Consider the following 13,012-nt stretch of genomic DNA (forward strand, 5'->3'; position numbering starts at 1 on the left):
GATAACCCCCCGAGTGTTCAGGAGTGGTCGCTCTGAGTGGCTCTGAATCCACGTGACCTGCTGCACGGGTCCTATGGGCAACCGCCCGGAGCTCTTGGTGCGGCCACTCAAGACCAAGCGACCCACCACGCTTCCTCTCCAGGCAGCCCCCCTGTGTTCAGGCGCTGTCACTTTAATTCCAAACAACTCACCACTCACCTTCTCCTCTGAGCAGCCGCCTGGAGCGCTAATGCAGTCACTGCGAGTCCAAAGGACCCGCCGGCTTCTCCTCCTCCTCCGGGCAGGCCCCGGGGTTCAGAAGTGGTCTGAGTCCAAACAGCTCGCCACGCAGCCCCTCCTCTGGCAACCGCCTGAAGCTCTGGTGTAGTCACCCCGAATCCAAGCGGCCGCGTTCCTCTTCCTCCTCCTCGTCCTCAGGGCAGGCCCCGGGGTTCAGAAGCGTCGTTCTGAGTCCAAACAGCTCGCCGCAGAGCTTCTCTTCTGGCAACCGCCTGTAGCTCTGGTGCAGTCACTCTGAATCCAAGTGGCCACGCTCCTCCTCCTCTTCCTCAGGGCAGGCCCAGGTGTCCTGAGTCCACACAGCTCTCCTCGCCACTCCTCCCCTGGGCAGCCGCCGGAGCCCCAGTGGTTGCTCCAAGTCCCAGCGCTGTGCCGAGCGGCCTCCTTTTCGGCGCTCCTAGTTGTCCGAGTTCACTGCTCCAGCGGGGGGAGGGGCGTCTCACCGGCAGCTCTACTTCACAAAGTTTCCTGCGTTCCGGGACCACTGGCCCATCCAGGACGCCTCCCCAATGGGAGAGACTCACCCGGCTGCTTTGAGTTGGTCCCAAGTGTCTCAATATCTCCTCTTTTGAATCCTGAGTCCTGGAGCAACATGAAATGCAGCCACCCTCTAGGCCGCCATCTTGAAACCCTCCTATTCTTAACTTTAATTGCTGTCATTGTCTTTTTCATGTTAAGGAAGATATAGTCCATACTTACCTCACCAAATTTATTAAATATTTAAAAATTCAAGAGGTTATGTCATGTGTATTTTGATAGTTACTGGCATTATCTCATGTTTTTTCATTTGACTTTTAATGTAATATTTTAAAATATATTTTTTTAATTTTATTGTTTCTTTTTAATTAAGCATGACAGAACAGTCCATACTGATACAATTACACAAGCATGGAATATATCTTATTCTAATTAAGACCCCGGTCTTGTACATGTACACAATGGTGGGATTCAATGTGGTGTATTCATGTATGTACATAGGAAAATTATTTCAGAATCATTCTACTCTCTTTTTTTTCCCAACCCCCTCCCTTCTCTCCATTCCTCTTTGTATATTTTGCTGAACTTCTATTCTTTCCCTCTCCTCCTTATTTTGGGATAGCTTCCACACATCAGAGAAAACATTTGTCCTTTGTTTTTGGGGGATTGTATTTACATATATTTATAATATTAAGCTTGAAAGTATTGTTTGATTATGCCATATTAAATATTATTTTGGATTTTGTTCACTAATTTTATTACTTGTCTTAATTATTATAGCTTGTTTCATTTTATTTTGAAATAATTTATATTTACAGAAAAATCATAAGAGTTTTACAAAAAATTCCCATGTACCCAATGACTCCATTTGTTTTATTATTGCTCCATCATATCTTTTCCAGCATAAAGGTCTCATATAAAATCAGCTATTATACCTAATTGTAGTATCTTCCTAGTCTCTTTCCTAGTTGTTTCATCTTTCCTGACTTACATGGTGCTGATATTTATGAAGATTAGAGGACAGTACTGCTCTATAATGTCAGCTTGGATGTGCCTAATGTCCTCTCATGGTTAGAATCGGAATTTGGAAGAAATATCAGAGAAGTGATGCTGTGTTTTGATTGCTTCCTATCTTCTGGCACATGATACAGTTAGTATTAATTCTGGCAGTGTCCACTTTGAGCACTTGATTGGTAATGTATCAGCTAGGTTTCTCTACTTTTCTTAATTATGCTCTTTCCCCTTTGTCTGAATAAATACTTTGTGGGGAGTTACTTTTAGATTATGTAAAATTTTCATTCCTGATTCTATTTTCACCAGCAAGTTTTAGAATCAATGGATATTTTTTGCCTGCATCAATTATTTCTGTGGTGATTGGCAAATGATAATTTTCAATTTTCATCATTTCTTCTACATTTATTAGTCAGTATTCTAAGAAAGGAATTTATTTTTTCTTTAATTAATAACTAGCTTATAATTTATTATATATGCTATTATACATGTATTATATTTTATCATGATCATTTATTTTGATATTACAATTATTTATTGTGATACCACAATCATCCCAGACTCAGCTGCTCAGCTGATAGAAGTCTCTTTCAAGTAGGTTTCTCTGTTCCTTTGGTATGTATCATTATACTTTGAGTATTTCTTTATTTTCCTGTACAAAAGATGTTCTACATTCATATTATTCCCTCCTTCACCCAGCCCTGAATCAGTTACTTCTCCAAGTAATCTTTGTTCCTTTCCATGGATAGTGAGGCACATCTGGATGCTAGGTACTAGGAACACTCATGCTATGAGGGTGTCAGTGCTCCGTGGCCTCTCAATGGTAGGTCTATGAAATACATACACATATTTCTCTCTCTCACCCCCATTAAAATAGTAAACACCTCATGAATAAGTACTAAAAAGCCTAACTTCAACCCAAAACCACAGGAGTCATTCCAGATTCCTCATTCTCCATAGTTACGTGTTTCTTCTTCAACAATGAGAAATTATTCCAAAACATATTTATTTACTTGTTCACTTCTTTTGAATGCACCCAAGGTCCTAACCTTACTGGATTCCTCCCCACTCAGCTACTTTCTTGTTTGGAACTTCTTGTTTGGCCTTTCAGACATGCCACCAATCAGAAGTCCTCCTTGGATAGCCCCTGACACAGGTTAGACTGCTTTTCCACTACACTGCCTAATAGCTTTTTGAATAAAAAGCAAGAAAGAAGACTCATTGTGTGTTGTACCTTTAAGTCATCTGTCATTCATGCAGGCCTCGGACTGGAAAAATTTTAGAAAGATCATATCACCTGTTACATTGTTTTCCAAAAAGAAATTCTACTTGTTTATAGCAAACTGATATAAGTAAAGTGTGTGTGTTTGTGTGTATGTTATAATTTTATATATACTCATATATGTGTGTGTGTACATATATATATAGTCCTTATATATAAAGAAACGTATGATGTATTTGTATGTAAAGATAAATTTTTTCTTGAGCTTTTAAATATGCAAATTTTAAAAGTTGCTTTCAATAATTTTAGAGTTTGGTGTTTTAGTAATATATGGAAAATAGAAATGCTACATGATTATGATTTATAGCGGCTTATGGTACTATTTTAAAATATTTGGAAGTATATATACTTATTTAAATGTTCAGATAAACTCTCTTTAAAAATGAGATCTGTGTGAGTAGCTATATGTGATATTATGAAAATTTAAGTAAAAATAATTTGTCATTCATACTGTACATCATTTTAATATCTACCAGATATTATATGCAAATCCAATATGGAATAAATATCTACCTCCAAATCTGCTGCAATGATTCAAGATTAGAGTATGTAGCTGAATGTTCATTAGTTCCAGTCTTCAAGTAGCTTTCTTTTTTATATGAAGTCAACAGTTTCTTGCTGAGACCTCTCTGTTGCCACTGCTGGTAATACAATAACTTTTTCTCTCTTCTCTTATTTTTTCTCATCTTTGAGATGACAATTGTCTTCAAAAGGGACAAATGCAGTTTGGATTGGACAGTGAGTGGATGTGAACTCTCTAATAATTTAAAAGTGGGTTAAAGATACATAGTGCAGACTTGGAAATAAAAAATAATTATGAGTAGATGCGATTGACTTTGATAAAACTTGAATTCCTCCTTTGACAAGAATGTCAAGTTAATGTCAACAATAGATCTCAGCATGAGGAAATATTACCAAATATTTCCCACTCAAACATAACTTCTTCCTTTACATTAACTACCTTTATGCTGTAATGGATATTAATGTCTTTTAAGACTGAACCTGATCTACTAACAGCCAATCAAGAGGCTATTGTCTGAAAAATTAAGTTATAGAGTAGGAAAATTATTAGACTTTAGCATATACTGTCCAAACAATAATTCCAGCTAATTACTAGGAATCTCATTAATCAAGAGAATTAACCTTAAGAACAAATATAACTAATGAAGATTTCAAATTCTTATTTTATTAGAATGCTTAAAAATGAGAAGAGCTACAGTCTAAATTCAATTACAATGCACTGGCAAAACTTGTATAGAATTTTGTAGGAATGATCAATTATTTAATTAAAATCAATGCAACAATGTTTATTAAGGACGGAAAGAATAGGAGGAAAGGGAGAAAGAATTAAGTAACGAAAGAAGAAAAGAAGAAAGGGATTGACAGAGAAAAAAAAATAATACCTCCTTACAGCTCTGTGAATAGATTTTGGTTAGCATTAGAAATGTTTAACAGAATTGTAAAACTGACTTCTAAAAATTTGATTCTGGAAATAATAGGTTCTAGATTATTCCTCATGAAAAAATTAATTTGTGCTTATTTGGGTTTTCAATTATTAAATTAAAAGAGCATTGCAATTGTAGTTCAATACAGATATTCTAAGATTAATGAGATTCAGGAATTGTCACATTTTAAGGATGGGAATTAAAACTAAGCATGTTGGTCCTATAAGGAATCTCACTCTCACATCATTTCACAATTATATTATTTTAATTATGGTAATTATGCAATAAATGTCATGACAAATAATCAAAATACTACCATCAGCAATGTGTATTATTTGATTTATAGTGGTGAGAAAAATTTCTGGGGTTCTATTAATTCTATAGTGAAACTTAAGAATTTATTTTTGAGTTCTTCTTTCCCAATTCGTATCCCTTTAATTTCTTTGGTTTGTCTAATTGCTCTGGCCAGAGTCTCAAGAACGATGTTGAATAGAAGTGGTGAAAGAGGGCATCCCTGCCTTGTTCCAGTTTTTAGGGGGAATGCTTTCAGTTTTTCACCATTTAGAATGATATTAGCCATGGGCTTAGCATAAATGGCCTCTACAATGTTAAGGAATGTTCCCACTATCCCTATTTTTTCTAGTGTTTTGAGCATGAAGGGGTGCTGTATTTTATCAAATGCTTTTTCTGCATCTATTGAAATAATCATGTGATTCTTGACTTTAAGTCTATTAATGTGGCGAATTACGTTTATTGATTTCCTGATGTTGAACCAACCTTGCATCCCTGGGATGAAACCAACTTGATCATGGTGCACTATCTTTTTAATATGTTTTTGTATGCGATTTGCTAAAATTTTGTTGAGAATTTTTGCATCGATGTTCATGATTATATATTTAGAGGAACCTGGAAATTCCACCAGAAAACTCTTAGAACTCATAAGTGAATTCAGTAAAGTAGCAGGTTACAAGATCAATGCCCATAAATCCAACGCATTTTTATACATAAGTGATGAATCTTCAGAAAGAGAAATTAGGAAAACTACCCCATTCACAATAGCCTCGAAAAAAATAAAATACTTGGGAATCAATCTCACAAAAGAGGTGAAAGACCTCTACAATGAGAACTATAGAACACTAAAGAAAGAAATTAAAGAACACCTTAGACGATGGAAAGATCTTCCATGTTCTTGGATAGGAAGAATTAATATTGTCAAAATGGCCATACTACCTAAAGTGCTATACAAATTCAATGCAATTCCAATTAAAATTCCAATGATGTACCTTACAGAAATAGAGCAAGCAATTATGAAATTCATCTGGAAGAATAAGAAACCCAGAATAGCTAAAGCAATCCTTAGCACGAAGAGTGAAACAGGGGGTATTGCAATACCAGATCTTCAACTCTACTACAAAGCAATAGTAACAAAAACAGCATGGTATTGGTACCAAAATAGACAGGTAGATCAATGGTATAGAATAGAGGACACGGACACAAACCCAAATAAATACAATTTTCTCATACTAGACAAAGGTTCCAAAAATATGCAATGGAGAAAAGATAGCCTCTTCAACAAATGGTGCTGGGAGAATTGGAAATCCATATGCAACAGAATGAAACTAAACCCATATCTCTCACCATGCACGAAACTAAACTCAAAATGGATTAAGGACCTCGGAATCAGACCAGAGACCCTGCAGATTATAGAAGAAAAAGTAGGTCCAAATCTTCACCTTGTTGGTCTAGGATCAGACTTCCTTAACAGGACTCCCATAGCACAAGAAATAAAAGCTAGAATCAACCACTGGGATAGATTCAAACTAAAAAGCTTTCTCTCAGCAAAGGAAACTATCAGCAATGCGAAGAAAGAGCCTACAGAATGGGAGAATATCTTTGCCAATCATACTTCAGATAGAGCACTAATCTCCAGAATCTATAAAGAACTCAAAAAACTTTACTCCAAGAATTCAAATAATCCAGTCGACAAATGGGCTAAGGAAATGAATAGACACTTCACAGAAGAAGATCTACAAGCAATCAACAAACATATGGAAAAATGTTCAACATCTCTAGTAATAAGAGAAATGCAGATCAAAACCACCCTAAGATTCCATCTCACCCCAATTAGAATGGCGATTATCAAGAATACGAGCAACAACAGGTGTTGGCGAGGATGTGGGGAGAAAGGTACACTCATACATTGCTGGTGGGGCTGCAAATTAGTGCAGCCACTCTGGAAAGCAGTGTGGAGATTCCTTAGAAAACTTGGAATGGACCCGCCATTTGACCCAGCTATCCCACTCCTTGGCCTATACCCAAAGGACTTAAAATCAGCATACTACAGAGACACAGCCACATCAATGTTCATAGCTGCTCAATTCACAATAGCCAGACTGTGGAACCAACCTAGATGCCCTTCAATTGATGAGTGGATAAAGAAACTGTGGTATATATATACAATGGAATATTACTCAGCCATAAAGAATGATAAAATTATGGCATTTGCAGGCAAATGGATGGAATTGGAGAATATCATGCTAAGTGAGATAAGCCAATCTCAAAAAGCCAAAGGACGAATGATATCGCTAATAAGTGGAGGATGACACATAATGGGGGGGAGGGAAGGGTTAGTGTTAGGGTTAGAGTTAGGGTTAGGGAGGGGGGCAAGTATGGAGGAATGAAGTACTGTATAGAGGGTAAAGAGGGGTGGGAGGGGTGGGGGGAAGGGAAAAATAACAGAATGAATCAAACAACATTACTCTATGTAAATTTATAATTACACAAATGGTATGCCTTTACGCCATGTACAAACAGAGAAACAACATGTATCCCATTTGTTTACAATAAAAAAAAAATAGAAAAAAAATTTATTTTTAATACATTTTTAAACTCTAACATGTTAAAAAAAAACACTCCAATATTAGTTTTTTCTACATTAGACCATTTTGAAAACAAAGTTAATAAACTTTAATGGCATAAAAATAAAGCTGAATACTCAGCATAGAAATGACCATTTCCATATTATGTTTATGTATGTGTGTGTGTGTGTATGTGTGTGTATATATATATATATATATATATATATAATAGATATCAATCTATGAATTATATAGTACTAGGCATATACATTCAAGGTAAGATGAAAGTTAGTATGGTGAATGGAGTATTTAAAAATAAGGTTCACACTTAAAATATACCTTCATATTATAATTTTCTTGGTATTCATATTATACATGGAAGTTTTTTTTAACAGTTACACTCATTTTTAGAGCCACTATTCCCTAGCACCCTGATTGATTACAGTTTTGTTTTATTCTTTTTTTAAATTTTACTTTATTCAATTTTTTTATTTTTACAAACTGCATTTTGATTCATTGTATACAAGTAGGGCACATCACTTCGTTTCTATGGTTGTGTATGATGTAGATTCATAGCATTTATGTCATCAGACATGTGCAAAGGATAATGAAGTCTGTCTCATTCCACCATTTTTCATACCCACCTCCCTCTTTGATTACTGTTTTTTGATAAATTCACTGGTTTATTTTATTTTATTTTAAAATACTATTATTGCAATCCTCTAGTACCTGCTGTACGAACTTATAGATATAATTTGATGCGATGTCATATGGGAAAATGAGCAGGCAGGCAGCAGTCAATCTTTTTTTGATTGTTTAGATCTCTAGAATAGTAGTTCTTGATTTTGTTTTGTGTGTCTGAATCACCTGCAAAGCACAATGTATTTGCAATTTTGACCCCATCCACAAGGATTCTAATTCAGTTGTTCTGGATGTAGTTCTCAGACATCTGCATTTTAACAAGTACAAGCAACTATAATGTTGACTTGGCTGCAAGTTGTCAAGGATCATATTTAGAGAAACATTGCCTTAACACATGGTTCCATATCAATATGATCAGAAAGATAGTGAAATCACAGGAGGGTAACTTTTGGAGAAAAATAAATTATTAATGGAAATGATGCATTAATATTCATCTGTTTATTTTAATGAAGTTAAGGGTGATGTTTTTAATCTTTGATCTTGGACTCTGTAAAGTAGCTAGCATGGGAAACAAAAAATCTGGCTTTAGATATGGGTCTCTCCATTTATTAAGTATCTCAAATACATGTTTGTGTCTGGGTACCCTTGACTTACACAGATGTAATATCTAATATCAAGAAATTAGAAAGTATCTCAAAGGTCACTATAAATTTTTGTATTTGCTGATGCAAAACTTTCATCAGTTTACCTTATGAGGAAGGTGTGTATAGCTATTATTTAGACAGAGTCTAGTGAAAAATCACAGCATATTTATTTCAAAAAGTATATTTCATCTGTGGTGACCATCATGAACCAATATGCCACAATCATTTTGTTTTCTGCTTCAACACCTGAAAAAGGACAGTTTAGGGAGAGGCAGATTTTCATTCCATGGGGATAAGTTATGTAGGCATCTTTGAGGGACTAAAGTGGGGCATGAAATTTAAGGTACTTATCATTCTATCTGTTCTCCATCTCATGTCTAAGAAGATTAATTTTAGGACTATTTGGAGCTGTACTACTATCTAATAATGAGTAAAATTATGCAGTATGACTTCCCTATGTAATTTTTTTTTTTTTTTTTTTGCTCTTAAAGTATATAAACCTTTTGGTACTGTGGTTCCCAAAATTTTTCGTGGTCCCTATATCAGCAGTATCAGCGTCACCTGGGAACTTGTTATAAATGCATATTCTCAGACACTATCCCGATCTAGTGAATCAGCGATCCTGTGGAGGTTTCGCCAATCTAAAATTGAACAAACACTCTAAGTGCTATTGATATGAACTTTATTGTTGACTCAAACATTAAAGATGTTTGTGTCAACATCTTTAATAAATATAGGTAAGAACTTTAAAGTGATACAGGTCCAAAAAGCTTTCTAGAGTGCCAAAGAAGCAGACCTGAGCCCACTCCAATCATAAGAATTTCAAAACAGCTGTTTGATTCTGGGGTGTACCCCAGCACAAGAGTAAGCCTTACAGAAATACTGGAGCAGCAACAGTACTGTCTTGTTCTGCATCATCACCATCATCACCATATATGCGGTTAGTACACATCCTCTCCAAACATCAGGCTAAGTGGTCACCTAACTTAATTCTTATGATAAGTTTAGGAGGATTTAAAATTCTTAATTTTTATCTCTACTTTACATGTGCCAAAAGTGAGCTTTAAGGAAATTAAATCATTTTATTTCAACTTTACAGATGTAACATGAAGGAAAATATCTGAATCAAGCAGTGTTAACTGCAGAGTCATGGTTTGGTAGTGGTATCTCAGAGCTCCTTTAAGTTAATTGTATCCTCATCATTGATTAAAGAAAAAGAATACAATATTTGTTGAATTTCTAATTACATGAATTGAGAGAACAACAGAGGGTAATCAAGGAAGGACATTAAAAATTCAGAAGGCTCTTAGAGTCTGAAGGAAGGGGCTATGGGTCTGAGCAAGAGTGATGTCACTCATACATAGAAGGAGAATCTTGGATGTGGAAAAAACCACATACAGATGATTGACAGTGTAGGAATCAGGGGGAATAAATAATGTAAATGAATGAATCCTCTGACAACCTCAAAACTGAATATCCTAAAGGGAAGTGGCAGACACCTAGTACTAGGGGTCACATGCCAACATCTCCACGATTGTCTAAAAGGTCCCTCTCAATGATTCAGGCTACAGGAAGAGACAATTCTGTCTGCATTTCACATATAAATAAAGGGTTTTCTCCTTGTTGCTTCTTTCAGAGCAATATGATAAAGTAGAAAAAAATATGTTATCTTGAATCAGATAGAAATGAGTTTGCAACTCTGTCCTAAGCCAAGAAGGTGCTTTGGGTGTGTTTTTTTGTCTCTGAACTTTAACTTTTTTTGTATGTATAAACTTTTAATACACATTTAAAAGTATTAACATCTACTTAATAGTAATATAAAAATTAAGTAAGACAATTGATAATATGTAGCTCTTCTCCAACATTTAATATTATGCTAACTTTATTTTCACTAGCACTGCCATGGTATAAATATATGTACAATAAGATATGAGTTCCGGTTTTAACCCTCTTGTGAAGGTCATGTTTGTAGCTTAAAATTACACAAATGGATAAGAAAATAATAAAATAAAAGAGGGAACTGTGGGTGTCAGTTCAGACTTAAATAAAAATTCTTACAGTAGTTCTTAAAAATCATAATGAAAGTGTTTCAGATTTGATTCCAGGTCTGCTTATCTCTCAATTGCTCCTTGAATTCTCTGTGTGACCTTGGGCAAAGAATCTAAACTTAATGATTTCTTTTCTCATCTCCTCCTCATCAAGAAATACAATAGTAAGATTATTCAATTTTATTTAGTATAGGACAATACAAAATATCTATTGTGGTCCCTAGGATCCTCCTAATGACAATAAAAGTTATAAAGATACTAAAATTGTATTTTAAAAGTCTCATAATTAAGCAGGATTTTTAAGCATAAAACATTATAAATAAATATATGAATGAAATACATCACATATCAAAGGAGAAAAATCACAAGATAATATTACTAACAGGTGAGGAAAAATCACAAGATAATATTACTAACAGGTCATTAGATAAAACCTGTTCTGAAGAGCCTTAAGTAAAGTAGTTATTACAGAGCTCATGTACTCTTCACTAAAGTACAAGGAAGGTATACTATGCTTCGACTGTGAATGGAACTTTGCAAACCAGTAGACATGCCTTTTTTTTTTTTTTTTTTAGATAATGCTTTTATAAAGAATAAAATGAAGTTGTCAGTCATTGAAAATGGACCAAGATAGAGGTCACATGACTAAACCACTGTTGCATCAGCCAGTCTCTGATGTATTTTATTCTAGCTTCAATCCGTTAATCAGAGGATCTGGAAGAGCAATAATTTAAACACAGCAATAATCCATTCCATAACACATTAATAGAAGCTACAATCAAACTTTGCCACATCACTGACTGCACTGGAATCCTGACAGGAGCCCTAGGGCCATGCCTAATTTGCATTAAATTTACATAAAATTGTAAATCAAGAATACATGAACACAGCCCTAATATTTGTTAGTGTTTAGATCTTTCCTGATAGATGGATTGAAACTGCTGGTGGTTTGAATTTACTTGCAATAAAGTTTTGCAGCTGATCAGCTTTGTTTTCATTTTGCAATTTTGAGAAAAGGGACTCAAGGGAGCTATAGTTTAGGAGCACGCGTTTGCCATTTAGGGTTTGCATTCTGTAAAACCACGACTCAGATGTGCCTGTGGAAATCCCAGTGTCAAAGCAAATTGTCCCCAATGACTTTGAAGTTCCTTGTCACTGGACTTGCTCACAAGTCATTTGTTATTTAGTGAAAATAGAAATCACATAAAGCTGGAAAGCTGATACCAAGGCCTCTTGGGGACTTTCATTGTTCCAAAAGATTTTTGCTGTCATAAAAACAGATAATTAATGATAATCTTTAAGGTGAGGGCATGTAAAATCAAACTTTCTTAAGTTTGGTGAAGCATGGGTACCTAGTAGGGTGGTAAAGTGAACTTCCTGTAGTTCTAAGAATTCTGTATATTCTTTACCTGGTTTGATACCTGTGACTTTTGCTGTGTGTTTTTATACTCTGAACTAGGAGAAAATCTTGTCAAAGGCACTGGCTCACAATGGCAAGGGTACTCTCTGTATTCTCCTTAGCCCTCTCATTTAAAATCCATTTTCTAGAAGAAAAAACTGATACTTAAGTGCAATACTGCATTTGAAAGTTTTTCCTCTTTAGAAAGAATTTTTTCAAATATTTTATACATTATGATTACTCTAGAACTGCATCTCTTCCTTACCATCCTTGTATTCCACCCTTTGCTTACCTTGCACAATCAAGTAAACTTGGGAGGTCTTGGGCTCATGCTGTGTCTGAACGGAGCATGTGTAGGAACCCTCATCATAGACATCCACCTTCTGGATGCGGAGACTGTATTCCAGAGAGTGGCGTTTCTCCAGCTCAACCCGGGGATCCAGAGACCACTTGTCATGTCCAGCAAAAATGATACCAGAACGGTTCAACCAGGCCACCTTCGAATTCTTGTCTTCTACAACACATCTGTCAGAGCAGAGTAATAATGTTAGTGGCTTAACCATAATTTATCTGCTTTCATTCTCTGCATGATTGGACTCAACAAGATCAATCAAGAAAAATAATTATATGCATAATGAATCATTGCCATGACATTTCTAGGGTCCTTAGTATCTTCACTGTTTCCTTTAAGATCTAATTATCATCCAGTGGATGAATGTCATTATATTAGATTTGGTTCAGCAATAAACATTCTGAGTATTAGTAATTCAGGCCAATAACATTAAATGGGTATTGACTTCCTCCTGGATTACCTTCAACTTGTTTAGGAAAAGGTCATTCATTCACACAGAACTCTATTTGCTGAAGTATTTTTGAGAATTATACAATTGATACCATGTCACTTTTACTCCATCTTGTATTATATTC

At 35.4% G+C, this 13,012-nt stretch overlaps 1 protein-coding gene across 1 annotated transcript in view; it reads right to left on the reverse strand.

Moving 5' to 3' along the window:
- LSAMP (limbic system associated membrane protein) overlaps window positions 1–12,648 on the reverse strand; it is a gene marked incomplete at both ends in the record, with an annotated part of 309,093 nt that extends 296,445 nt beyond the window's left edge. The window contains one exon of the mRNA XM_079100425.1: window positions 12,378–12,648. Coding sequence (XP_078956551.1) covers window positions 12,378–12,648 — 271 coding nt within the window. The remainder of the gene's footprint in view (window positions 1–12,377) is intronic.
- Window positions 12,649–13,012: the final 364 nt, after the last annotated feature.

This window comes from Sciurus vulgaris, assembly GCF_902686455.1.
Source record: "Sciurus vulgaris genome assembly, chromosome: 10".
NCBI lineage: Eukaryota > Metazoa > Chordata > Mammalia > Rodentia > Sciuridae > Sciurus > Sciurus vulgaris.